The 25,023-nt window shown below is 42.3% G+C and overlaps 1 protein-coding gene across 1 annotated transcript in view; it reads left to right on the top strand.

Moving 5' to 3' along the window:
* LOC309567462 (uncharacterized protein) overlaps nt 1–25,023 on the top strand; it is a 66,512-nt gene that overhangs the window by 5,791 nt on the left and 35,698 nt on the right. Inside the window, exons 2-8 of the mRNA XM_082272851.1 lie at nt 2,960–3,042; nt 3,776–3,932; nt 4,298–4,456; nt 4,554–4,679; nt 5,110–5,327; nt 6,109–6,164; nt 7,552–7,649. Coding sequence (XP_082128977.1) covers nt 2,960–3,042; nt 3,776–3,932; nt 4,298–4,456; nt 4,554–4,679; nt 5,110–5,327; nt 6,109–6,164; nt 7,552–7,649 — 897 coding nt within the window. The remainder of the gene's footprint in view (nt 1–2,959; nt 3,043–3,775; nt 3,933–4,297; nt 4,457–4,553; nt 4,680–5,109; nt 5,328–6,108; nt 6,165–7,551; nt 7,650–25,023) is intronic.

Here is a 25,023-nt window from a genome sequence, read left to right as displayed (position 1 = left end):
TTATCTTTAATTATCCATAAGATAAACAGTTTAAAACAATATTGTGGATTCAATATGAAATTATGTATAATTTTCTCATTCCTATAAATTTTCTTAATTGTTTAATGGCAATATTTGTGGATTACTCAGTGATGCTGTGCAAAGAACACCCATAAAAGACCGCGAGCCCCATAATTACGATTGCTAAATAATGTCTTCTGGTCTTGCCATGGCAAGACCAAACATTTTGCCATAGCGAGAGGTAGAAAGGATTTTGTTTTTGGCAGAACTTCATGTTCTAAAACTAAGACAAAAAATGAATACAAACTGTAATAGCCAATACTTACTAGGCAGTTTGCTTGTTTTATTGACCTGACTACAGCAATCTGAAATCTGATCGGATATTGTTAGTTACTGCTCTTTGAACATGAAGGACACTGTCACACTTGAGGTGAAGTTTGGTGCCCTTATGTTCAGATTGCTTTCTATAGGGCATTTGACAGGTGGCGCTCACCATCTGATTAAAACCCTATAATGCTGCACTACCGCATAATTGCATGCATTGCAAGCGGTTGAGGCATGGCTCTAATTAACTTATTGGTACCACCTGTCAAACTCTGCAAACTGAGTTAAAAATGCTGCTGCCATAAGGTGAAGCCTTGTGGCTGTTTCATGTGAACAGCTCCATCCCGCTGTTATTTTACAGTTCAGGCGGGCGGTGCTTTAAATTTGCGGCTCGGTCGTCCATTTTTACTGCCCTCTGACCACCATATCTGAAAGCAAGCTATTGCTGCTTCTGTTTTTTTAGGACATAATTAATAAAACTATATTGTAATTACATAACATAAGATTTTAAGCTGGATCCAAGTGAATATGTGGCCTTTTTAAATTAAGGGTGCCAACATAATATAGAATGTTCATCTGGCCATTGACAGACTGGAGAATGTTTAAATATTTGTAGGCACTTCCACAGTTCTGGACGATTTTCTGAAGCCAATCCATAATTGTCAGGGATGGATTTTTCCTGACAGTCACTACTTACTCTGAAACAGGTTGGCACCAACAGCACTCCTTTATATATAGGCACAAATAATCAAGTTTCCCCAATGCACATTTGCATGTTTGTCCAAAGATCATTACTTAAAATGATTGTTTGCGGCTAGGGAGTGAGGTTTGTGGGTAGCTTTAAATTAGTTGAAGATAACAGGCACCTCAAGAGGCCTAGTAATACCTTTAGTAATCTAACAAATGCCCTTCTTTGCCCCAGTTACTTAGGAGCCTGACTTATCCAACTTTGGACATGAGCCATATAGCTAAAGCTAAGCTTCATCCTATTATGAGAGCTACTCTGCAGCCAACAGAGAAGAGAGGTTACCTCATGGGCAGGGCTTAGCTCCAAAATCAGAGAAGGCAGGACAACTAAACTACACATGTACCAGTGATCTCAAAGCTTATAAGAGATGGTTTGCAGGTTATCAAGTACCTACTGATACTTAAGTTAGCCATAGACTGTTCGAATCTTGGTCCATTCAGCAGGGACTGGCAGAGATTCAAACCATCTAGGGGCAAGATGATTGTACCCAAGTCAATTAATCGATCAACTTAGGTACAACCAGCCTGTTTGATTTTTTTAATGTGATTTTTGGCAGTGGCTATAGGCACTAGCAATAATCACTATGTTTTCCCGGCAGGGACGACTCCCCAAGCCCCAGGCTGGGAGAACACAATAGTTCCAGGGGAGGGATTCCCCCCTTACCACTGACTATGCTGATGGGGGATCAAGCGATTAGGTTGCAGGAAAGAAAAGGAAAAAGGAAAGAAAATCCTGCCATCTATAGCTGGCTTTAGGCTCACAGCCCTGCCTCTGTTTTCTAAACGCTAGTTGCCTGACTGATGCTGATCCTACGTAGTGAGGAATGGAACCTGAGCAAATAGGCAGCTAATACATTTGTATACCTGTTGCACATCACTCACCAATAGTGAAACTGAACAATCATCAAAAGTCATCAGAAATGATCCTAAAGTATATACTAAACCATTTAACTAACCTTGGATATTGTATGGGGAAGAGTATGGGTAAAATATGGGAAAGGATAAGAACGCCTGTCAGGATTATTTTGTTCCATGTGCCCTATTGGATAGACTTCCCTTCATTTCTTCACCTGGAGAAGGCATATTGCCTCTTAGACATATGTCCATGCAGCAGGTGCCCACTGCAACATTTTCTTTTGACCTGTTTTCTAGTGACAACTTAAAAATAATTAATTTCCAATCACTTTTTGGGGACCCAGAGGGGACAGAGACAGCAATACAATCTGACAGAAGTTGTAACGCTACCACAACATCCCTAACTGCCAAATCTTGAATGATATAGTGGTCATATGATTGTTTCAATAATAAAAAGTGCTGAAAAGAAATGCACTTTTCCATGCAGTAAACATGTACGATTTTTCCTATTAGGGGGGTGGAAGGGAGCACTGAAGAAGATAGCCTCTTGTAAAAGACAATAGCAGTTGGTCAAAGAAAACCATAATCTCAAAGAAAGCTCAGTTAGGGAGGTGTTTTCATGTTGAGCCTTCAGACATGGCCATATTGGGCTCATGCTCTCTGATGACTGTGATCATCTTTAGTTAGCAAAGCTTGTCTTCTCCCCAGAAATGTTGCCTTGTAGGTGGCCTGGAAGACTGTAGGTTTAAAATATACATACTATAGTATGTTTCCGTTGGTTGGTACACCTATAAAACGGTTATCATGTTGTACAAAGTGACAGCAGGTTTTGCAGGTGTGAATGCTGAAAGTTTTATTGGAATGTTGTCTGCATAAGTAATTTCCTGTTCCCTTGGGCAGGTGATTAGCTAATGAGTTTCGTCATTTGTCAACGACTTGTATTAACATGTGTTACAAAGATAAGATCTGTCAAGCAAAGTGAGGTGTATCATGATCAAAGGCCAATGAAGATGTCATGCTTTGTGTCCAACAGATTATCTCTGCCAGTACAGACAATGCTAGAGTGGTCCTACAGATTGACAATGCCCGACTGGCTGCTGATGACTTCAGAATGAAGTAAGCAATTTTCAGAAGTGCTTTGAATGTTGAATAATGAGTGATCTTAACAGATTTCAGTTTGAACATAGACGCCGCCCAACTCAAGATTTTCTAGCGGTTGACTATCAAACCACACAGCAAATAAGAGTCAAATGCAAAGCATAATGTTTTTGTAACTCTTTTTTTGTAATTATGTAGAACTAAAATTTTCATTTAAAAACAGATTTCATTAAGAAAGCAGCAACAGCCCGAGTAGAGAAGCCTGTCCTCTAAAAGCATATTGCAGAGAACGACCTGCTTCAAAATAGAGATCAAGGGTAATTTTCTGCAACATGCTTGCAGTGGATGGGCTTTTCTACTCAGACTGTGACTTCTTTCTAAATAAAACAAGCAGGGCTGGCTCTACACCTCTGCATTGCAGTAACACAAAATAAAACAACACCCCCCAAATGCATGGTACACTGTGTTTAGAATAGCATCCTTAAGCAATAGTACAATAGATGCTGACTAACCCATTGCAGTGCCCTGCAGAAAAAAATGATAGGCTTCCTAAACATAACATACATTAACACATGAATACAGTATTTAACATTACCATGCATGCCGTAATCAACCCAACCATAATGGACAGGTGTAAAAGAAGACTAAAGTAAAGTCATTCTTTGATTTTGAAGAAATAGTGAATGTTTAGTAAAATAAAGTAAATGTTTAAGTAAGGCAGCCAGTAATTTATGCCCTTACTCCATTGCAGATATGAAAATGAATTGGCCCTCCGCCAAAATGTGGAGACTGACATCAATGGCCTCCGACGTGTCTTGGATGAGCTGACACTCGCCAGGTCTGACCTTGAACTGCAGATTGAGTCTTTGACTGAAGAACTGGCTTTCCTAAAGAAGAACCATCTAGAGGTAGGAAGACCATTTAAAGGTTTAACTCAATCAGACCTGACAATGCGGACAAAGATACATGTTGGCACTCACCACTTCAAGGGTTCTTCCCCTTAAGAAGGCATTTAAGGCAAGAGGATGGGTCCAAAGGCAATAACTCCAGCATATGCCTGGATCACATTATTTTTCTTAATAATACATATAAGTTAAGCATTGGATACTGGTTATAGAAGTCATACGTAAATGTAATGCTACTACACCATGCAATGGGAAAATCAGGCACTTTTATAGTGGGCAAAATGTAAATGATGCTGAAAATGTGATACTGTGGCACAATAAACTATATAGCCCGCATCTTAATAAATGTGTATGCTTCACATAAATAGGAGATGAATGCCCATAAGGGTGGGACCGGTCAAGTCAGTGTTGAGATGGATGCTGCACCAGGTGTGGACATAACCAAACATCTGAATGAAATGAGAGCTGAGTATGAACTACTGGCAGAGAAGAACCGCAAAGATGCTGAAGAATGGTTCCTCAAGAAGGTTAGACATCACTATACAGAGCTTTACCACTTTCTCATTCTTCTTTTATTATGTTTAGTTGTAATTAATTGGAAAATTCTAACATTGGTCATTTCAGAGCAGTGAACTGAAAAAGGAAATTTCCATTGGTGTACAAGAAGTCCAAACTAGCCGCTCTGAGATCTCAGACCTCAAGCGCACATTACAAAGTCTTGAAATTGAACTACAGGCACAAATCTCCATGGTAAGTATATTTTTTTAATAATAATATTAAGTATTTGCTTTCTAATACAACCGTTTCTAATGTCTACAAACCAGTTTTAAAGGCTATCCATATTTAACACAAACTTAGAGAGCTTTTTTACTAGAAAGTATGGACCATTGGCTTGGGTCTCTTCTTAAAAGACCATATTCTTAAAAAAAAAACATTGTTAGTAATGGCTTTCTGTCGGTCAAATGGAGTAAAGTAAAGGCCCCATTAGTATAAATTAACATTTTAACATTGTAAAGTGGTTACTATTTGTGGTTTAAAAAGGACCAGTCCTTTAAATAGACTAACTTTATTGATACATAGTGAAATGGCATTATCATCAACATTTTTATTGAAATAAATGCTATTTCTATCAATTCCTTTGCTAGAGGAAAGTCATACAACATTTTTTTTTCACCCCTAGAAAAACTCGCTGGAAGGAACATTATCAGAGACAGAAGGTCGTTATTGTTTACAACTGAACCAGCTTCAGATCCAGCTCAGCAGCATTGAAGAACAGTTGCAACAAGTCAGATCAGACATGGAAAGACAGAGGGCAGAATATGCAAGACTCTTGGACATCAAGACCAGACTGGAGATGGAGATTGAAACCTACAGACGCCTGCTAGATGGAGAACTTGGGTAAGAAGAATTTGCTAAGAGATGGAATGAGGCCAAATAAGATTGTCTACACTAAATTTGATCAGAGATTAAGGGTCTGTCCAAACATTACCCAACCACAAACCCCCCTCTAGAGCCTGTGACAGCGTTTTTCTACCTTGCTCCTGTAGTGAGAAGAGCCCTTTTCCTACATGCAGTGTGTGGGAGGCAGTTGGGAGTCAAGGCAGTGGCATTGTTTCACTTGGAAAGAAATCAATGTATGCAAGTGGAGTGTGACAGAGAGGGATAGTGGGGATACTGTAAGTAAAGTACTGTCATCCAGCAAGCACAACAAAGCCACAGAGTTTTTAGTCCAAACTGGAAATTTGGAGCACACTGGATTTATGGCAGGTGATCTGGTATTTTTCTGTACTTGTAGGGATAAAACAGGGTAAAATGTGTTTGTGTTGCATAGATGTACTAAATGTATTTTTTTTTTTTTTTTTTTTTGTCCAAACATATTCTGTCAATAAAATGAAAAAACTAGCAAATTAGTCACTCATCTTGTTGCCCAAATAGTCCTTCCCCTATACTATTATAACTTAGCTGGCCAAGTGGTCAACTCCGTTGTTGGGTTTTTTTGTTGTCATGTATGTGTGAAAGTGTTATATTAGTGATAGAATGAGAACAAGTAATTGTAATGTGACAGAGGTCAAGTTACAAGTGACACATTTGGTATAGCTGTATTTCTTTTTAACAATATGTTGACGTTTCAGGTACATATAAAGCAAACTAAACTCAGATCTTTTTTCTCTAATTACAGAAGTTTCACTGTGCAACAAACCAAATCTCCGGCATCATCAGTGGACTCCAAGAAAGGTAAAGTTTTGGCCCTGACTGAGATTATCAACTGTTGAAGATGAAGGTATCACAAGTGTACATATACATCGTGTTGCAACAAAGGCCACTTTTTGACCTAGCCATAGCGCATCAGGTGCTCCTTTGCTTCCCCTTGCACCTCCACTTTAGGTCACCTAAAAGCGAATGGCATAAAGAAATTAAATAAAGTCCTTGATAGTGTGGACAAGCATTAGAACTTCTTTTCTTGGGGAGATTTCTCCTCAGTTCTTCTCGCCATGATAGCTGTCATTGGAATAGGCATTCTAATTGGGTGATTTCCTCTCTATTCCTGTTCTAGTGATGGCTAACGGCTGATAGTGGTGATTCACATTCTACTGGAGTTTTTCTGTAATGCTGAAGCTCAGAGTCAGGAACATATTCCAGCATTTAAAAAGCTACAAAGGTCACCTTAATAAAATTATCATGGAATGTGTCTAGGCAGATGTTGAATATCCAAGAACACAAGGGAAAGTGTGAAAGTATATGGAACCAACCCTTTCTATCTTAGGGCCATGAATGGGTCAGATTACTTAATTACAACAGGGTGATTCCACAAAGAGAACCATTTCCATAAATTTACAAAAACTTTTACACAAGTCTCTTTTTACCCAAAAAACATGTAGCTATTTCCCATATCTTAATCACACTCTTGATTGGTTCACTTAGCAATTCAACATTAGCTCTGAATATAAGGCAGACAGCATTTTGCCTCTACTAATTATTTCTGGCTACTGGCAAGGAAGTGTCACATGATTTTTTTTTTATACTCATTATAAACTGAATCGACTGCCCAGGCAGGCCCTCATACTACATAATTGTTCATACATCTAAAGAAGATGTACTGAGAATGTGTAATTGGAATGTAATAGATATGGCCAGTATAAGATGGCAAAACATCAAAAGACAGATATAGCTGGCCATATATGGTTAAAAACTTGGCCAATTCAACAGGAACCAGCCAAGATTCGATCAATCTATGGGCAGGTTGATTTTATCCAAGTTGATCCATCGATCGACTTGGATACAACTAGGCTGTCAGATCTTTTACATGGGATTACTGCCGGCAGCTATAGCCACTAGTGGTAATCATTGTGTCCTACTAGCTGGGAAGGCTTCCCCCACCCCACCAGCAGAACACAATAGGGCTGTGGGAGGTATTCCCCCATCAACACTCGTTGTGATGATGGGGAAATCGAGTGATTTCATTTTCTTCTGCTTGTAGTGGAAGGAAAAAAAATGTAATCATCTATGGGCTGCTTATGGCAAGCAGTCTTTATCTACAACCAATCTGCATGGTAACAACTTTTAATGCAGTCTATTGTTTAAGAAGAGAATGATTTGAAAGACCAACTCTTGTGTATTCCAGATCCCACAAAGATAAGGAAAGTGAAGACCATTGTTGAAGAGATGGTGGATGGAAAAGTTGTTTCTTCTGAAGTGAAGGAAATGGAAGAAAAGATGAATTAAATAATAGTGCAGGCACAACAAGCTATGGTTGATGTACAATGGCTGCAGAACAAAGTCAAGCTTATGAAATTCACTTTGCAATTACTTGTGAAAAAGCTACCATTTGTACCAATACATATAAAACATGGCAATATCAATAATATCATTTTTCTGTTCTGACTTGCCAAACACACAGTGTAAGAGGACAAAACTAAACCATTATGGGGCAATGACAATATCCATCAATCCTGCCTATGTTCCTGTGTTTCTTTCAATAAAGCATTACTTTAATTTCTGTGTACGAGGTCTTTAATATTCTTTATGTGCACCACCAAGTACTTTGTATTTTGAATATCCCAGATGGTTATTTGATATTATTTAATGTCCTTCAAAAATGTTTGAGTATCTAGTAAGAGCTGGAAAAATCCTAGGGGCCTGGCAGACTTCCACACAGCACCATCTGAACAGAGCAGGTACAGAGGGGGAAGAGTCACTCCTCTGACTTCTTTTATTTGCTTTCTTTTCCTAACTATTATTTTTGATAATTGTTTAGTATTATTTTATGCCCTTCCCAAATGTTTGAGTTTATGGTAAAGGCTAAAAATTACTAGAGCCTAGCAAAAACTCCATAGAGCCCCCCCATAAGGGCAAATGAGGACAGATTCCCAAATGAATGACTATGTTACTACTATTTGCATTGAGAGCAAATGAGAACAAGCAATCATTCTCTAAGTGCTTCTTACAAAGTCATAGATGCACTTGAGAGTTACTTAGACAAACATGCTTACATAGGTGAATTGTGTCACAAATTCAGAGGCTGAAGCCTACAGAAGAGTAAGACAAATAAACCGTCACTGCCTGAGTCACGTCTCCCTAAGTGGTCTTGAGAACAATGACTATCACAAAGGTATACCACTTCTGTAATTTACAGATCATAATTCATTCAAGCTATGTTCCAGTCAAACTAAAGAATGATGACTTTTTATTGACTTGGAGATACTGTCTGCCTACTAAATAGTTATAATTTTCCTGTAATTTATTGTATGTTCTAAATGCCTATAGTCACTAGCATTCATATTCTCTAAATCACCCTGAACATTAGCCAACAAAATGCACAAAAGTGTTCCAAGGCCCAGTGCCCATAACTATATCCCTCTGCACTGCACAACAGCATATGTAAGAAATGTTGGTTCCAGCTTGAAGTACCGTGAGGAGTATGCTAAATTTAGTTCAGCTCGATGTTATACTCAGATTAAAACTGACAGCACAGTTGATGTATTTTCTTAGAAGCACTAGGCAATTTGCTTGCTGACTCCACTTTTTGTCTGTAGTGGTACTTTAAGACTAGGTTGGCAGTGGAAGACCTTAAATGTCAAACTCAAGGAGCCATACTTTGGGGCACATGAATAAAATATCTTATGAGCCTAAACTATCCAACACCAGGAGCTTCCAGGGCTACACACTTGGCCAGTGCACTCAATCTATGCACTTATTGGGTTCTCTGACTTGGGGCATCACCCGCAAGGCTCCACCCAATCCCTCTACTGATATTACCCAGCTCTCATCCCTGGGTCGCACAAGCTCAATCCAGAATGCTTCCCTCGTCCTCCTCCAAAAGTTCAATCCTCTCTGAATCCTGGAATCAGAGCGGCATTCTTCCCCCTTCCAGTATGGCTACATGTATGCAGCCTCTTCACACTGCACCTGGTGCCCAGTCTTCCATCCTTTCAACCACTGCTTACTCCATCTTTCTCTTTAAATATATTTTTGATAGCGCTGCTAGAGGAAACGGAGGTTCACACATTTGAATGCTCAGGAACTGAATTACTAAAGACTTTTCATATGCAAAATAATACATCTTGCTAAGCATATCAGGCACGCAACTTTAAAACAATGAAGTTACTCTTCAATGGTTGATGCACTCCTTTGCTGCCTAGATGCTCTAAGAATGTCTGTAAAACCAGCCTTACGAGAATCGAAATTTAACCTGTTCAACAGGGACCAGCTGAGATTCGATCCGTGTATGGGCAGGCTGATTGTACCCAAGTCGACCCATCATTAAACGTAGGTACAACCAGCCTTACAGATTTTTTACATTTGATTACTGACAGTGGCTATAGCAGCTAGCAGTAATCATTGTGTTATGTCGGCCAGGAAGGCTCCCCATGCCCATGGAGGAAGGAAAGAAAATCTATGTCTATGGGCTGATTGGGGGGTAACTCCATCCCTGCCTCAACATTCCTCTTAGGTATGTCTCATACCACGCTTTGCTATGGTGGGGAAGTAGAGCTAGATCTCTTAAAGACCTCCATGCAAGATAAATAAAATATCTGCCTCAAATCCTGCCTTGTATGAAAGCAATACTGTACCTAAATACACAGATCTTATAAACAGAGCTGACTCTCTTCAAAAATACATCCCTAATTATTGATATAGGCCAAACACATTGAGGAAAGGTCTGCTGTCAATTTTTGCCTTTCCTACAAAAAATAGGCATATTTGGGTAGAAAGTCAGTCCTGCCCTTATTTTTGGTATATCTTGGTGTTCCCCCACAGGACAGAATGAAAACTAAGACCATGTGAGGATAAGTTGGCATGACCCTACCAAAGGGTGTAGTTTTGTTTTCTATCAGTACCATCTGGTACAGATTTATACACTGTGACATTATAACTACCAGTATCACTAGTATTTATAACTGCAACAGTGTTTATGACCATGATAATAAAGTGTCTACTTCTGTGATAGCGCAAGGGTCCAGGCTTTCAATGAAACGAATGCCCACCATATCCATTTTGATTCATGATATAAATAATATTAATTGCAAGACATTGATTTCTTATCAGTTTGAACCCTCCCCACCCCCCTCCCCCTTCGTCTCTCTGTACTCAGTTACAGAGCTTAACACTGTGGGATTCTAGTGCAAGAAACATGCTTTTCCCCTGGCACCCAACCCCATATCCCTTCTTCTACACCAGTGCATCCAGGCAGTGGCACTTCTAATATTATATATGTATCTATATACTGTATGGGTATTTTCATATTCATGGGTAGTGCTATATATGGCCCTGGATATGAATACCAATCCCCAAATAAGATCTATTTCTCAATGCAGCACCTTCTGTGGTCTGCAACATATGATCATTAGGGATGGGTTCGAACATGGCTGAACACATGAACAAAGTGGGCGCTCAGCGGGAAGTTCGCCCACCGATGAGGGCCCCATAATGCACTGCGCTGGTGCAGTGAATACATTTGCTGATGATTGGCCAAAGCATGCCCATGACCTGTATGCTTTGTCCAATCACACCACAGTGTCCTGTCAGAGCCATGATTGGCCAAAAGCAGGCTGCCTTTAGCCAATCATGGCTCAGAGGCTAAGTCCACGCCCAACACTATAAGGCTGCTGCTTACATGGCAGCCGTGTATAATGTATGATAATAGAGTTTAGGCAGGTAGTTAGTGGATAGTGAGTTGAGTTAGTTTAGTGCAGTCAGTGTAGTGAACAGGCATACCCCACTTTTATAATGTATGGATATGTTGTAGTCCTGGGTCCCCTTTCAGTGCTCCCCAAGTTTTGTGTCCCTGTCACTTATAGTTTGTGAGCAGTGCCATGTCAAGCAGACCGAGATTTCCCATAGACGCCGATGTTAAAGACAGTGAGCAGTGCCATGTCAAGCTGACCGAGATTTCCCATAGACGCCAATAAGCACTGAAAGCTGAAAATTGGTCTAGGTAGGAAGGGGGTGAAAGTGCCTTGTATTTAAGTGGTTAAGGGAAAACCTATGACAGAATTAAAAAAAAAAAATGGTGTGGCAAGGGCCTCTTCCTAACAACCCTGGGCTGTGGTTGTCGGGGTCTGCGGGTGGGGGGCTTATCAGATTCCAATAAGCCCCCCACCTGCAGACCCCGACAACCACAGCCCAGGATTGTCCGGAAGAGGCCTTTGTCCCCATCAACATGGGGACAAGGTGCTTTGGGGGCCTGGTATAGTTCAGAAGGGGGGGCCCTCACTCACCCCACCCCCATCCTGGCCAGCCAGGCTGCTTGCTCGGATAAGGGTCTGGTATGGATTTTTTTTTGGGGGGTACCCCACACCGTTTTTCTTTTTTTTCAATTTTGGGGTGGGGTTCCCCTTAAAATCCATACCAGACCCGAAGGGCCCGGTATAAACTGGGGTGGGGGGGGGGTGACCCCATGCAGTTTTTTTTCATGTTTTTTTTTCTGTATTGCTGGGAGTCGACAATACATTACAGCCACAAGCAAGTTTAAATGACATTTTTCCCTTTAGAAATGTCAGTATTGCTACAGCAGGCTCTATACATCATACAGATGTGCCATTTTACAGGCACATCAAGGGGTCTCCCCAGGCATGATATTTCAAGGAATTTTTCATTTTTAACGTTCAATATATTTTATTAATATAAAGAGTGAGGTTACAAAAAAAGAACAAAACAATAACAGGTGGTATGCAAGGTGAGATTGCAGAAGCAACCGGAAACAGGAATACAGTGGGCTTCAAAAAGAATACAATCCAAACCAGAAGAATCATATCAGAAGCATCAAAATGAAATATCATCTTCAAATGAGGAAAAAAAAAAAAGAAAAAAAAAAAGACCAAAAAAGAAAACGAGCACAGGCCAGGGGGAAACCCCAAGAAGTCTTTAAAGTAAAGAAAGAAAAAAGGAAAGTAGACGAGAGAGGAAGATAAAGGCGAGGGAAGCGAAGGCAGAAAGAAAGCAAATGAGAGTCGCCTCAGAGGCTCCCGGACAGGGAGGATAAGTGTCCCGGGTAGAGGGGCGTGTTGGTATAGACTGCCCATGGTTCCCAAACTGCTTCAAAAGCGCTTTTCCTATCAAGGAGAGTGCTGGCTAATTTTTCTTGGGACATAATCCAAGAGATTTTACGTTTAGTTGCTGAGAATGAAACCGATTCCCGTTTCCATGATTTTGCCAAGGTCATTTTAGCACCAAGGAGTAGGAAAAAAAGGAGTTTAGACATATGCCCATCACTAATGATCATGTATTTTTTCTTTTAAATCCGCGGTGGTGATGAAAATAAAAAACACAAACTGTTAAGTGTACAAAAAACGTGCATGTGAGCAAAGTGGACTTAAGGGTGTGCTTTTGTCCACCCCGGAAGGGGTAGGACCTCTCCCTGATCCCCACGGGGCACAAGGCTCCTAGCAGGGACAAAGTCTACCACCTAGGCAGAAGGCCTGGCTGACCCCTCTCCTCATGGCTAGCCGAAGACGACTACCCAGTACTAAGTCGAGGGGCTTTCCCAAAAAGAGACCCCCCCCCCCATGTTCGGGGGAGGAAGGATCATGTAGCCATACTCAATTTTGTGCAGAGCACAGGGAATTTGAGTTGCTCATTCCATGAAGGTAAAAGGAGGCACTGTGCTGACAGATAGGCCTAAATTGGGGAGCCTTCATTGCTTTGCCATTGCCACAAAAGTTGTAGCTTTACATTGGCCATGTATAGTAGTTATCTTAAATGCCTGTACCACTATAATACTTCCTACAGCTAACGAAAATTGGCCCTGTTACAATTGTTGCTTATTGTCATTCTGTAGCTATGACACTGTGTTTACCCAAAAAGTTATTTTATTAGACCGGTTTAACAAATATGCAAATTAGCTGTAAACTGTAGATGGTAATCCATTCTCAATACTGTTGTAAAACCTGTTTTACCATAGAAACATTTTATTTTATTTTTTTTTTTTTTTACTGGATCATTGACCATTATCAAAGATTCAATACTGCTGAAAGCATCTGAAAATATAAATTGCATGACTCTCTCATTTCAAAAAATTTGGAGATAGGTGAAGGAGCACCAAAATTGACCCTACCATCTTTTTTTGCACCATGCTAGATATCAGCGCCTGTCACTGGTCACTTCTGATATTACATGTCTCATTATATTGTATTTCTCCATTGAGCAAAACTACCATGAGGACAGCCCTGTAGAAAGAGCCAACATGAAAATTCTACAACGCTGGGAAACTTTATACGTGTAAAAACGTCAGAAAAACATTGCAAAAAGAATCCAGCATCCCCAAACACTGATTTCCTTATATGAGCATATTTGTATAGGAACAACCTGGGAACTCAATAGATAAGATAAGGGCTACACCTTTCACATTATAGCCCATGTAGAATCTCTCCCAAGTCCCCACCTTTCTAAGAGACATACTTTAACCTTTCCAAACAACGAATACAAAGCAATAAAATAAAGGGGTTAATCAGCCATGACTCATAACAGCCTAATAGTGTGACGATAGACTAAGATGAAATGATTGTGACTTTGGGCAGACCATAATACAGCTCAAAGGGCGTGGTGCTTAGTATTTTTTAAGAGTTATTTATGGTTATTTCAGTGTGTGAACTACACACAAAAGATAAAGCTGGTTACACAATACTGGGTGACACCATGTACAATTCAGGCATCAGTAATGATGAAATGATATCTGTTAAGAGGGCTTGTACTAGGAAAACCCAGGAATATGATTCAAGAGCTTAATGCATGTATGAAAAGTGAAAATAAGTCTGCATGAAATGATGGTCTTCAGACAGACAAAGATTATGGTAGAATGGGGCCCTAGGCAATTGTAGCTCTTACCCTCAAAGGAGCTGCTGATGGAGGGGTCCCCTAATTCCAGATAACAATGATTCTTCTGGGAATGCCACGCCAAGGCTGGCCATAGACGGAGCAATTTTATTTCCTGCAACAACAGATTGCAGGAAAGAAAATCCCTTGATTTCCCCATCAACGCCGTAAGTGTTGATGGGGGAATCCCTCACGGGGAGCCATTGTGTTCTCCCACACATACCAGCAAGGAGAATACAGCTGCTAGCAATAATTGCATGTAAAATCCGACAGGCTGGTTGTGCCCAACTTGATTGATCAATCAGTCAAGCCTGCCCATACATGGTTCAAATCTGCTGAACCAGCAGAGATTCGAACTGTGTATGGCTGGCTTAAGACTAAAGAAAGAAATACTCCCCACAAAAAAAACATATGAAATAGCAATAACAATAGGCAATGACAGATAACAATTTTGTACAACACCACAAACAATGGGAGGATCTTTAAAGTATCTTTGTACCTGAACCCTTTGTTAAACATTCTGTTTATAGCCCTAAAGAACAGACAGTGCACACTCTTCATAGGCTTTGCTGCTTAAGACAGGAGACAGGAAACTTTATTCAGGGAAAAGACATAGAGCAGTGGTCTCCAGACTATGGTCCAGGGGCCAGATGTGGCCCTTTGCTTGCCTTTATCTGGCCCTTGGGGCAGTATTCATCCCATTGTTTCGAGACACTCTTCTGCCCACTGACACCTGACACCAATAATGGGGCATAATTCCTAACATTGACATTAACAACGGGGCACTATTTCTGCCCCTAATACCAAAGATGGGAGACTGTTTACTCAAATTGATGCAAAAAGCTGGGAACCTATACAAGCCGCTGTACTAAATCAGTCTCTAGAGTTCCTGGGACCTCAGTGTTGCATGTTTTGCAGGACCTGTGTGCTATTGACACACAGGATCTTGAAAAATGGTGAAGTAAGGTTGTGGAATGTAAGTATGGGCTTTGGATAACATTTTAAGATAGTGTTGGACTAAAGACATCTTAGGATTGGTAAGTTAAAAAAAAAAAAAAGTTTTGTATGTTTGTATGTTATGTAATGTTTGTTTGTATTGTAATGTTTGTATGTAATGTTGTAGTGAGGGTTATATATTAAGGGCTAGTTTAAGGGGTTAGATTTGGTGTCCAGGGAGCCTGATATTATAAACTACCAAGAACATACACTATATTACCAAATGTACTTTATTGGAACGCCTAACTTTACACACACGAACTATAATGGCATCCAAGTCTTAGTCCATAGGGTTCAATATTGAGTTGGCCCACCCTTTGCAGTTATACCAGTTTCAAATCTTCTGGGAAGGCTGTCCACAAGGTTTAGGAGTGTGTCTATGGGAATGTCTGAACATTCTTCCAGAAGCGCATTTGTGAGATGAGGCACTGATGTGGACCAGGAGGCCCGGCTCGCAGTCTCCACTCTGAAGGCCCGTACACACGATAAGAAAATCTGAAGGGAAAATTTGTCCGACGACCGATTTTCGGATTGTTAGTATGGTGCTTTCGACAGCCAGCTCTGACTTTTTGGCTGACAAAATCCTGATGTGCAGGCTATAAAATTTTTGTCGTCCATAATACAACGTCTGATTTTCGTCTCATTAGTACAGTTTTCGACGGAAAAAAATCTTAAGAGCAAGACTAGGCATGCTCAGAGAGAAAGAACACATACAAATCAATCCAACACATGACATCACTTCTGAAGTAGAATTCTGTCGTACGGGAAAATTCGTATGAAAATAACCTCTTCACTTTCCACATCAGACTAGCATGCCACAAAAGACGGACGAGTGGTCGGCGGAAATTCGTAGCGTGTGTACGGGGCTTTACACATCCCAAAGGTGTTCTATTGGGTTGAGGTCAGGACTGTGCAGGCCAGTCAAGTTCCTTCACCCCAAACTCACTTACCGATGTCTTTATGACCCTTGCTTTGAGTACTAGTCTAAATCATTTGGTGGAGGGGGGAATATAGTGTGGGGTTGTTTTTCAGGGGTTGGGCTTGGCCTCCATAGTTCCAATGAAGAGAACTCTTAAGGCATCAGCATACCAATTTCATGTTCCCAACTTTGTGGTAACAGTTTGGGGATGGCCCAACATGGCTGCGCACCAGTGCACAAAGCAAGGTCCATAAAGACATGGATGAACGAGTCCTAACCTCACCCGATAGAACACCTTTGGGATGAATTAGAGTGGAGACTGTAAGCCAGGCCTTCCCATCCAACATCAGTGCCTGACCTCACAAATGAGCTTCTGGAAGAATGGTCAAAAATTCCCATAGACACACTCCTAAACCTTGTGCACAGCCTTTTCAGAAGAGTTAAAGCTGTTCTAGCTGCAAAGGGTAGGCCAACTCAATATTGAACCCAACGGACTAAGATTGGGATGCCATTAAAGTTCATGTGTGTGTAAAGGCAGGCACCCCAATACTTTTGGTGATATAGTGTATGTATCTCTGAAACTTTGATTGTGGCTCTGAATGCAATCGGTCTATATCCAGAAAAGCCAATCTGTACTTGTATACAAGTACATGCTCAGATGTATGTAAAGACCTTTACAACCGCTGCATATGTCAAACTCTCATTGATTTTAAACAGGCTCCTTGGCTCGGCTGTATGCTACTCCGGGCACTTAAGCAAACACCTCTTCATGGATGTATGGTTCTACATGCTTCTGTGCATGAACCCTAAAGCTGCCACACCAATAACAATGCAAAAAGGGTTTTATTAGTGCCAGGAAAAGCCCTGCAACGGAAAGTTTGGTTTAAACGGATACAGCAATGGCAGGGTTATTTAAACAAAATGGAATATGGGAACAAACAATTGTAAATTAAGGATCTGTGATTTTTATTTCCTCTTATCACCTTTGAGAGGCCTTGCCAAACACAGTGGACAGTGAAGAGCATAAAAACCTGGCTGACAACAAGGTAATAAAACACAGTAACAAATGACTCCAGAAGAGGAAATCAAAAGTTTTAATAAAGTGTATGGCCTATCTGTGGGTGGGTGCAGCATAGTGCGGTGGCAGTAAACACTCATTCCAAATGTATTAAACAGAACTGTGAATGAACTGAAGTCTATCAATACACAATAAGCACAGAGGGCAACCAGAACAGGAGCACTCACTGGATGTAATAGAGTAGTTGCAGAAGGTCTCAGGTGTGCCGATAGCATCTGTCTCGAGGGGCAGAATGTGGCCTGGCTGGTCTGTACCCAAGCGGAGAGGCTTCCAGGAAGGATGGCATGTCTCTGCACTTTCCTGCTCATTTGGAACCTCTCCCTGACACTAAGCACTGTCCCTGACAGAGGGGTGACTTGTCCCTACTTTAGCCACACATGAAACGTGCAAAGTGCATAGACTTAAATAGACTCTGCCTGACCCAAGATGGCTGTCAATGTCACATGGAATGCCAGCATGCAATTGGATGTTGCCTCTCTATGATTGAGAAGATCATAGAGGAACTAGGTTCTTCTAGACTTCATCCTCTACCTGCATTGCCACTGGGAATGATCACCACCTGCAGTGGAGAAAATAGACTGCACTGCCTACATTATCTACTGTTACTTTGCCCCATCTATACCACTGGCCAGTGAAGGAATGGCTTTAACCACTTGCCTACTGTGCCTACTCATATATGAAAAAAACTGTGTTTTACTTATAACCCAAAACATTATATATATGTTTTTAGCAGAGACCCCCAGGGAATACAGTATTTGCGCAACAATTTTTCAAACACATGTAGCACTACTCCCAAAGGAGCTGCTGAGTGTGGGTCCCCCTGAGTTACTGCTAGCAACAACAGTACCTTTTTTTTTTGTAAATTCAATGTTTATTAGGAGAGGAAAAGGCATACATTGGAGTCAAGATCAACAGTACAGGATCATATACACAGTACTAGACATAACTCAGTTTCGAAATGAATGCTAGCAATCACATAATATACAACGTCAGAACAGGAGGGCAGTTGAAGAAGACATCATATCAAGGTTCCACAGGAGGCCAGGCCCCCGGAGAAGTCCCCCCCCCCCCCCACCGGCATCTACCATATGGCCGGGGTACTGAGGCGGAGAGGAACCACCCCAGCAGACCCAACTCCCCGCAGTTGACCAGGGGGGACCCAAGAATGTATGCCCACAAGAAGAGACAGATAAATAAAAGAAAAAGTGTAGCAAATCCTATTCTCCCGCCTCTCCCATTTCTTTTTACTGAGAAGGTGGGACAGACCCACAGGGTGAGAGGGAAGAAGGCAGGGACAGTAGAGGGGGAGAGTAGTAGAGAGAGAAAAAAAAGGGGGGGGACTGGGGGAGGGAAGGATAAAGAGAGAGAGATGGCCACCCAGTCCGCAGATATCAAGCTAGACCACCAAGTCCTTGTATTCTGCGGAAAAGCTGAACTCATGCCAGTAACAACAGTACCTTTAAGCATGTTTTTCAAGTGTGAGCACCTCAGACAAGAACCAGTCCAGTTTCTTTGGTCTTTAGGGTTTATTTGAGAACTTGGATGGGAGAAGTGGGATACTCCAACAACTGAACTATGCACATTTAGGCAGGGACACTGAAAAATGCTGCTTGACGCTAATTAGCGCTTCACTGACGCTGGTTAACGCTTCACTGATGCTGGTTAACGCTGACTGATGCTGGCCTCAGCAAGACCAGTTACTAGAACTTCACCTCTGAATGTGGAAAAGTCCCTTTGAGCTCCCCAAGGTACTCCTTCCTGAGGAAGCTGACTTTAATGCAAACTGTATTGCTGAACACTTCAAGGCCCTTCCTGGCGCCCTCTTTACTCCCCAAACTTCAGGGCTTTACTACTTGGCACCCCCTTTACTGTGCACTCCTGGTTAGCTGGCTCCTGGATCCCCCCCTGACCTCTCTGGAGTGGTCCTCTCTCCTAGGCAGACCCCTGGGCAGATCTTAAGTACTCACAACACTGTTTTTCCTGAAGATCTCTGACCAGCAGCTCCACTCGGTCAGCAACTCTGGATCCCTTGCAGCCCAGCTCAAACTCTGGTCCCTAGGCTGACTGCCTGGACCACCTTCACACTTTACAGGAAGAAAGACAGCCGTCACCTCCTCCCGGGACTGAGGCTCCCACCAAAAGACACTCTGTCACAGGCTCCTTTACCTATTTATCTGCAATCCCGGGATGCATTGCAGGAATGCCTTCCCACTGGAACTGACATAAAATAGAGTTTGCCACTGGCTGGGTTTCCTCCACTGTCCAATGAGCTCCCTCATTGGCTGCAGTGGGTACACTCCCTCAGACCCAGTGAATAACACCTGGAAACATGTGGCAGGCTAAACTAATAGATCAGGCCCTCCTGATAAGCATACAGGGCCACAAATATGCTTTTCCTAGCACCTACCTAGGAGGGTGCTACACACATTTTTTTAAATATTTAATGAATAAGAAAACAAAACACAATATTTACCCCAATTTTTTGTACAATGTGAAAGATGATGTTATGCCAAGTAGGACAGGCCCCTTGATACAGATCTGTACTGAATGTATGCAGAATCAGATCCTTTCCAGTGTCTCCCTTCCAGTCAGCTCTGCAGGACCTCAGTTCAGCTCCTCTCTGACTCTCAGGCCCTCAGGTCGACCACCTGAGGCCACATGGAAACTTCTACAGAGGAGGGGCAGCCGCCCCCTCCCTCCAGGATCCTGCTCTCTAGCTCAAAGTCCCCGAACACATGTGCCCTAGCATTTATACAGTATCCCAGCATGCACCGAGGCACTTTTCTCTGCCAATCACCAGGGCTGTACTAAATGTCTGTGCCCTCATTTGTCAGGTTTCCTACCACTGTCCAATATGCCCCTTATTATGACTCCAATTGTAATAGTGACTTATCCCTTGCTGAGACCTTTTTCTGGCCTGTATAAGCAGATACAATCACCGCGGACAATCCTTATCAGATAGCTGAACTCACCAGACACCGTTTCCTTCTATCCATGTAGGTTTTTTGCAAGCAGTAAGTACAGCAGACAACAAAATGTAGTAGATGATTGAAGGATGGTATCTGCAGGTCAAAACATGATAATGCATTCCCGGGTGCGAGTAGATTGTATACAGGCCTAGACAGATGTGGCCATCTCTATTTCCACAAGCATAAAGAAGCAGGAACAGGAAATACATCATAAATGGGAGGATATAGGAAGGAACACAGAGGGGAAGACAGAAAGCCGAGTGCAACAACCAAAATAACCACAAGATGGCAGTATAATAACCAAACATTACCACAACTATGCATAATATTATATTTTACATATTGGTGTAACAGCACACCTACCTATAGGACCAGTGTGAAACACTTCATACGAACTAAGCTGCACCTGAGCACCATGAGCAGACCTCACAAGCAGATCCGGCTCTCTGGTAGGCAGAAAGCAATATACATTTACCTGGAAATCTCTCTGGTAAGCAGAAAAGATCCAAAAATGATATTCTCTCTTCTAGCACCTACCTAGGAGGGTGCTACATCGATATTACTTTTAGAAGTAGGAAGAGATAGCCCAAACTAAGCACACTCTGCCATACTTGCAAACTGTCCCTTTTTTCCAGTTACAGTCCCTGGAAATAGGAGCCTGTCCCAGGTAATTTATATTGTCCCTGGAAGTGCCTGGTAATTTATATTGTCCCTGGAAGTGCCTGGTAATTTATATTGTCCCTGGAAGCGCCTGTTAATCGGCCTGCCCATAAATGTTATGCAGAAGTAGTGCAGCTGAATGGGAGAATTATTCCAACTCTGCTACTGTGGCCTTAAGTTTGAAATTCCCTTTTTAATTTCCTGTAATTCTCTCTATATTGAGTAGACTCTATAATCTGATAAGTAGGCGAGATTAATTATGCAGAGTGGGCGGAGCATCAGGGAGTGGGCAGAGCATCAGGGAAGTGGGTGTGGTAATTGATAGCTGTGCTTCAAAGTGTCCCTTGAAATTTTTTTTAAATGTTGGCAACTATGACTTTGCCCAACCCAAGTGGATAGCAGATAAAAGCATCCTCAGCTCGATTTATCTAAGCCATGCCTCTATGATTAATCCCTGGGGGGGTGGGTGAAACATGTTGGGGGCATGACTTGGATAAATCGAGCCGAGGCTGCTTCTACCTGCTAACCATTCGGCAAGGTGGGCAATGGTCGGGCTATTTCCTACTACATCTACAGTGTGCTTTGGGTCTGGACAAACCTTTCCCCAGCCTGCACCCTCACTAGTCAGCGGCATCCATTTCATCGAGCCTTGTTAGCCTGAGCGGGGGCCACTAAGCATTTATTGTGGGTCACATTTTAATGATATTATTATTTACTTTTACTCTGTATCCCAAAGGCTGTTTTTCTTTTATTTTGAATATGTGACCAGCAGGAGAGGACTAGAGGCTCCTGCCACTGTTTCCCTACAGACATGTTGGGAAAGAGCTGGGTCATGTGACAGCTGTATATTAAACAGGAAAAAAATATTTAGTCATTTTTTAAAATTAAAATAATTACAGTGCCATCATCTACACTGTATTACCAAAAGTATTGGGATGCCTGCCTTTAAACGCACATGAACCTTAATGGCATCCCAGTCTTAGTCCGTTGGGTTTTTACCCACCCTTTGCAGCTATAACAGCTTTAACTCTTCTAGGAAGGCTGTCCACAAGTTTTAGGAGTTCATATATGAGAAAGTTTGACCATTCTTCCAAAAGCACATTTGTAAAGTCATGCAATGATGTTGGACGAGAAGGCCTGGCTCACAGTCGACACTCTAATTCATCCCGAAGGTGTTCTATCGGGTTTAGGTCAGGACTTCATGCAGGACAGTCAAATTCCTCCACCCCAAACTCACTCATCTATGTCTTTATGGACCTTGCTTTGTGTACTGGTGCGCAGCCATGTTGGAATAGGAAGGGCCAACCCCAAACTTTTCCCACAAAGTTGGGAGCATGAAATTGTCCAAAATGTCTTGGTATGCTGACGCCTTAAGAGTTTCCTTCACTGGAACTAAGGGACCAAACCCAACCCCTGAAAAACAACCCCACACTCTATTCCCCCCTCCCAAGGTAGGGACAAGGGGTGGACAGGAGGGATGGCTGCCCAGGGCACTGTGGTATCATGTGAGGTGGGGGGGTGCCACAGGGAGATTGAGAGGGAGAGGATTTGTGTTCAAAGGTGGAACCTGGGGAGTATTGTTCTAGGAGAGGAAATTTGGGGGGGCACTACGAGTGCGGATTTAAGGGGATTTGTGTTGAGAGGGGAATGGGGAAGAAGATTTGTGCTAGGCGGGGGATTGAGGGAAATTTGTGCTGGGAAGGGGGGATTTTAAATAGGAGGGGGGGGGGGGTTTGCTAGGATTTTTATTTTTTTGGAAGGTGGGAGGGATTTGAGCTTGGGGGATGGGAGGGGCAAAGATTTGTGCTGGGAGGGGGGATTTCAGCAGGGAGGTGGATCTGTACTGGGAGGAGGGGGGATTTATACTTAGGAGGTAAGCCCAGTATTTTTGTGGCGAGATTGTTGCTGACACATAACGCTGATACATTTTGGGAGGGGCGCAGTTTGGCATGTTCGCCCTGGGCTCTAGATGACCTTGTCCCGGTGTTCTGCCAAAAACATCAACTTTCCAAAAACTCCAACCACATCATTTCCGATGACTCTACAGCAGGAACAGTTGGAGATTTCAACCACTTGGTGTTTTCAAAGAACAGGCGGCAGCGTATACACTCCAGTACACACTATATTGAGTGGACATTTTTAGTCCGGCAGCTAGTAACCAACAACATGGCCGCCTCCAAGGCGGCGACAACTAGCGGGCGGACAAACAATGTCTACTTGCACTGGAGTGTATAGGCCACTGGTGTTCAGTAAAAACATCAAGTGGTCGAAATCTCAAATTATTCCTGTTGTAGAGTAAACGGAAGTGAAGTGGTTGGAGTTCTCTGCAAGTTGGATTTTTCAGCAGAACACTGGCACTGCACCCTTCTCCAAATGATTTGGATCCGTGGACAAAGCAAGGTCCACAAAAGACATGGATGAGCGAGTTTGGGGTGGTGGAACTTTACTGGGCTTTACAGAATCCTGACCTCAACCTGATAGAACACCGTTGGGATGAATTAGAGCACAGACTTTCCCATAGACACACTCCTAAACCTTGTGGACAACCTTCCCAGAAGAGTTGAAGATGTTATAGCTGCAAAGGGTGGGCCAACTCAATATTGAATCCTACGGACTAAGGCTGGGACTTTACTAAAGTTCATGTGCGTGACAAGGCAGGTGTCCCAATACTTTTGTTAAAATAGTGTATATACAGTATCTCACAAAAGTGAGTACACCTCTTACATTTTTGTAAATATTTTATTATATCTTTTCATGTGACAACACTGAAATAATTACATTTTGCTACAATGTAAAGTAGTGAGTGTACAGCTTGTATAACAGTGTAAATTTGCTGTCCCATTAAAATAACTCAACACACAGCCATTAATGTCTAAACTGCTGGCAACAAAGGTGAGTACACCCCTAAGTGAAAATGTCCCAATTGGGCCCAAAGTGTCAATATTTTGTGTGGCCACCATTATTTTCCAGCACTGTCTTAACCCTCTTGGGCATGGAGTTCACCAGAGCTTCACAGGTTGCCACTGGAGTCCTCTTTTACTCCTCCATGATGACATCATGGAGCTGGTGGATGTTAGAGACCTTGCGCTCCTCCACCTTCCATTTGAGGATGCCCCACAGATGCTCAATAGGGTTTAGGTCTGGAGACATGCTTGGCCAGTCCATCACCTTTCTCCTCAGCTTCTTTAGCAAGGCAGTGGTCATCTTGGAGGTGTGTTTGGGGTCGTTATGTTGCAATATTGCCCTGTGGCCCAGTCTCAGAAGGGAGGGGATCATGCTCTACTTCAGTATGTCACAGTAGATGGTGACATTCATGGTTCCCTCAATGAACTGTAGCTCCCCAGTGCTGGCTGGTGTTGAGTTATTTTGAGGGGACAGCAAATTTACACTGTTAGTGCCGGTTCACACTGCAGCGGCACGACTTCGGGGGTGACCTGTGAAGTCGCGTGCACCGTGACTTCGGCGCGACTTGCACGGACTTCATAAAATTAATTTCTATGCAAGTCGCTCCAGGTCGCCCCGAAGTAGCACAGGACCCTTTTTCTAAGTCGGAGCGACTTGTGGCACTCCTATTAGAACCGTTCTTGTACTACACAATGGACCGCGACGGTCTGCGACTTGTCAGGCTGACAAGTCGCCTGACAAGTCGTACTAGTGTGAACCGGCTCTTATACAAGCTGTACACTCACTACTTTACATTGTAGCAAACTGTCATTTCTTCAGTGTTGTCACATGAAAGGATATAATAAAATATTTACAAAAATTTGAGGGGTGTACTCATTTTTGTGAGATACTCTACATAAAAAGAAGGGATCATAAAAATTAAACAGTGTGTGTTTAGTATGACTTTAACTCCACCAGCCACAGGGGGGCTTGTTTTTTTGGCATTACCACTTTAAGAGTTTATGTTTAATACAGGATTATTATTCGTATTATCAGAAGTCTCTATCTTGAAACTGATCTGAATGATGGAAACCGGTAAACTTGATAAATTATTCATGCACCACAAAGCTCCTCGGGGCACACTTACTATGAAGCTGTCTGCTTTGTTTGATGATCTTCATGTATCATTCACAACCAGGAGAGGAACAGCTGGCCAGACTAATGGTTTTTTTACAAGGACCTCAGGGCTATACACAGAAGGCTTGACATTTGAAAGGA

This window comes from Pelophylax lessonae, assembly GCF_965119305.1.
Source record: "Pelophylax lessonae genome assembly, chromosome: 11".
In the NCBI taxonomy this organism is placed as follows: Eukaryota; Metazoa; Chordata; class Amphibia; order Anura; family Ranidae; genus Pelophylax; species Pelophylax lessonae.
The sequence above is the reverse complement of the archived record's forward strand: the minus strand, read 5'-3'. Positions and strand labels throughout refer to the sequence as shown.